This window comes from Telmatherina bonti (genome assembly GCF_933228915.1).
Source record: "Telmatherina bonti genome assembly, chromosome: 7".
Lineage (NCBI taxonomy): Eukaryota > Metazoa > Chordata > Actinopteri > Atheriniformes > Telmatherinidae > Telmatherina > Telmatherina bonti.
In genome coordinates, this window is record NC_136625.1 from 4,251,649 (window position 1) to 4,253,979 (window position 2,331).

Consider the following 2,331-nt stretch of genomic DNA (forward strand, 5'->3'; position numbering starts at 1 on the left):
TGGCTCTCTCTGCTTTGCCTGCCCGGGCTCTGTGCGCGGTGGGCTTGCCGGGCCCTGGGGGCCTTGGCTTCCTCCCCTACGCCTCGGGTCGTGGTCGTGCTCCCCTACAAGCACTCAGCTGATCTTTGATTGCATGATCACAGGTTGAACACTCACACGTGCACGCCCACATGCGCTCATCTTCCCATCTGCTTCCTACTAAATGTTGCTGATGACTCTCTGTAGGTATGTTTAATAACGGTTGGGATTGTAATTGTTATTTTATTCATTCATTTACTTTTTTTACTTTTTCATTTTTTTGTCTGTTTTTGAATATTGTCACTATCCTACTGATGTCTTGTTGTATTTTTTCAGTACTTTATATTGTTTTGCAAATACTGTAACTTTAGCAGCTTAGACACGCCTTTCTTTTCTGTCTCTCTTTTTCCTCCTTTCATTTCCTCTTTTTTTTCCTCTTTCCCTGCCAGGTCCTGCTCGGCCATATCAAGACTGACAATGATTGCAAAATGATAAAAGGAAAATAAATAAATAAATAAAATAATTATCATAATAATAAAAATATTCAGATTATCAAGGGCAGCTATTTATATGAGATGTCTCCCTTGACAGAGCAAATCTGTCTGGCAAAAATATGGCACGCAGATTGTTCTGTATGCTGAGATGCTGGACAGGACAGTTTAGAAAAAGAAAAAAAAAGGATGTCTCTCTTTGGTAAACTCACCAGCCATCGTTGGACATGCCCTTGTTAACCAGTAGAAGGTAACCAATCACCGAACCTTATCCCCCGGGACGTCACAAGGATTTCCAAGTAGAAAAAACTCTCTAAAACGACGCGTTTTTCGTCGCCATGGAAACTGAACGGAGAGAGTGCTGGAACTCAAACTCAAACATGCGTTTAGGTGATAAAAAACGGTGTCGTTCACATGTCTGATGAGGATTCAACACTGTAGAAAGCTCAGAAAACTCCAAATACCATCATAGGACCCCTTTAAATAACTCCGTTTCACATGACTGTAAACAAACATTGTGTGAACTCAGACCAGAGTTCTGATCCGAATCGGCCCTTCCAGGTGTTTCCTACATGCAGCTTTCTAGCAGGACCAGAGTTCTGATCCGGATCGGACCTTCCAGGTGTTTCCTACCTGCAGGTTTCCAGCTGATGTCCAGCAGTCTGCGCTGACGATCCATCTCTTCTTCGATGGTTTTTTCAAACTCTGTGAATATTTCTTCAGCAGCAGCAGTTAGTCTCGCGCTGATAAACTCTCTCAGATGCTGAACTGAAGACATTGTTGCTGAAACTCTGAAACATTCAGCTGGAACCAGACAACACCACCGTTTCCTCGCTGCATTCACCGGGAGATGCTAACGGCTTGCTACTTCCGGTTGGTGTCACACTAAAAGGTTCCGGGTGAGGAGGAGACTAACTTCTTTTTTTTTTTTCTTTTTTTTTTTTAACCAAAGTTATATACAAACAATCTGGCAACATTTCCCCCTTAAAGCCTTTTCAGGAGCGTGTAAGGAAGTGAAGAACAACAGAAAACATCGGACTAGTACATATATATACTTATATGTATGTAAAAGAAAAACAATTGTTCGGGGTTAATATATTTTTGTTGTAAATATCTCGACAAGTTGGATTGTGTATTTACTTTTCATTTAGTTCACTCTATTTAAAACCAGGATTTATGGGGAATTTCAAGTATTTAGAGCGCAAAGAATAAATAATATGTTTAGAGAAGATTTCTTTCATGGAGTTGGGGAAAGATAAAAGGTGTCTGTGACCACGTTAAATGTTCTTCTAATTGTTTTATTTGGAAATTTAATCCTTATAAATTCCCAGCTTCCCACTGGAAGACGTGGAAGCTGAGGGGAGGAATGGCTTTCATCACACGAGACAGAAACTTTCTGATGTCATCACATGACCCTCATCAGGCCTTGTTTTATATGGATTTATTTTGAGTTGTGGTGGATGCGTTGTTCCAGATCGGCGTGCTGTGTGAGGTGAAATTATGGTTCCACAAGAGTTTCCAAAATAAAAAGACTTGTTGGTGAAACTGAGATCATTTGACAGGAAGCTTCTGAGGAACAAAATCACATCTTAATAACAGATCAATACCTCGTCGTCTTCTAAATGTTCCTCTGGGAACATGAAACCAGAAGCTCTCGCTGGTCAGGAGGGATTCTAGCCGGTTAATGGAGCTTATTGTCTGTAGGCCTCCGTAAGCCTTCAGCTCACTTCTCTAAATAAAATGCTTTTTCCAGATGTTGTCAGAATTGATTGATAGATTTATGGCTGTTATGGACGACCAGATATCTGGACAGATGCACCTC

General features: G+C 41.0%; 1 protein-coding gene across 1 annotated transcript in view; it reads right to left on the bottom strand.

Annotated features, from left to right (window-relative positions):
* LOC306758088 (uncharacterized protein) overlaps positions 1-1,287 on the bottom strand; it is a gene marked incomplete at its 5' end in the record, with an annotated part of 21,699 nt that extends 20,412 nt beyond the window's left edge. Inside the window, one exon of the mRNA XM_079243303.1 lies at positions 1,143-1,287. Coding sequence (XP_079099429.1) covers positions 1,143-1,287 — 145 coding nt within the window. The remainder of the gene's footprint in view (positions 1-1,142) is intronic.
* Positions 1,288-2,331: the final 1,044 nt, after the last annotated feature.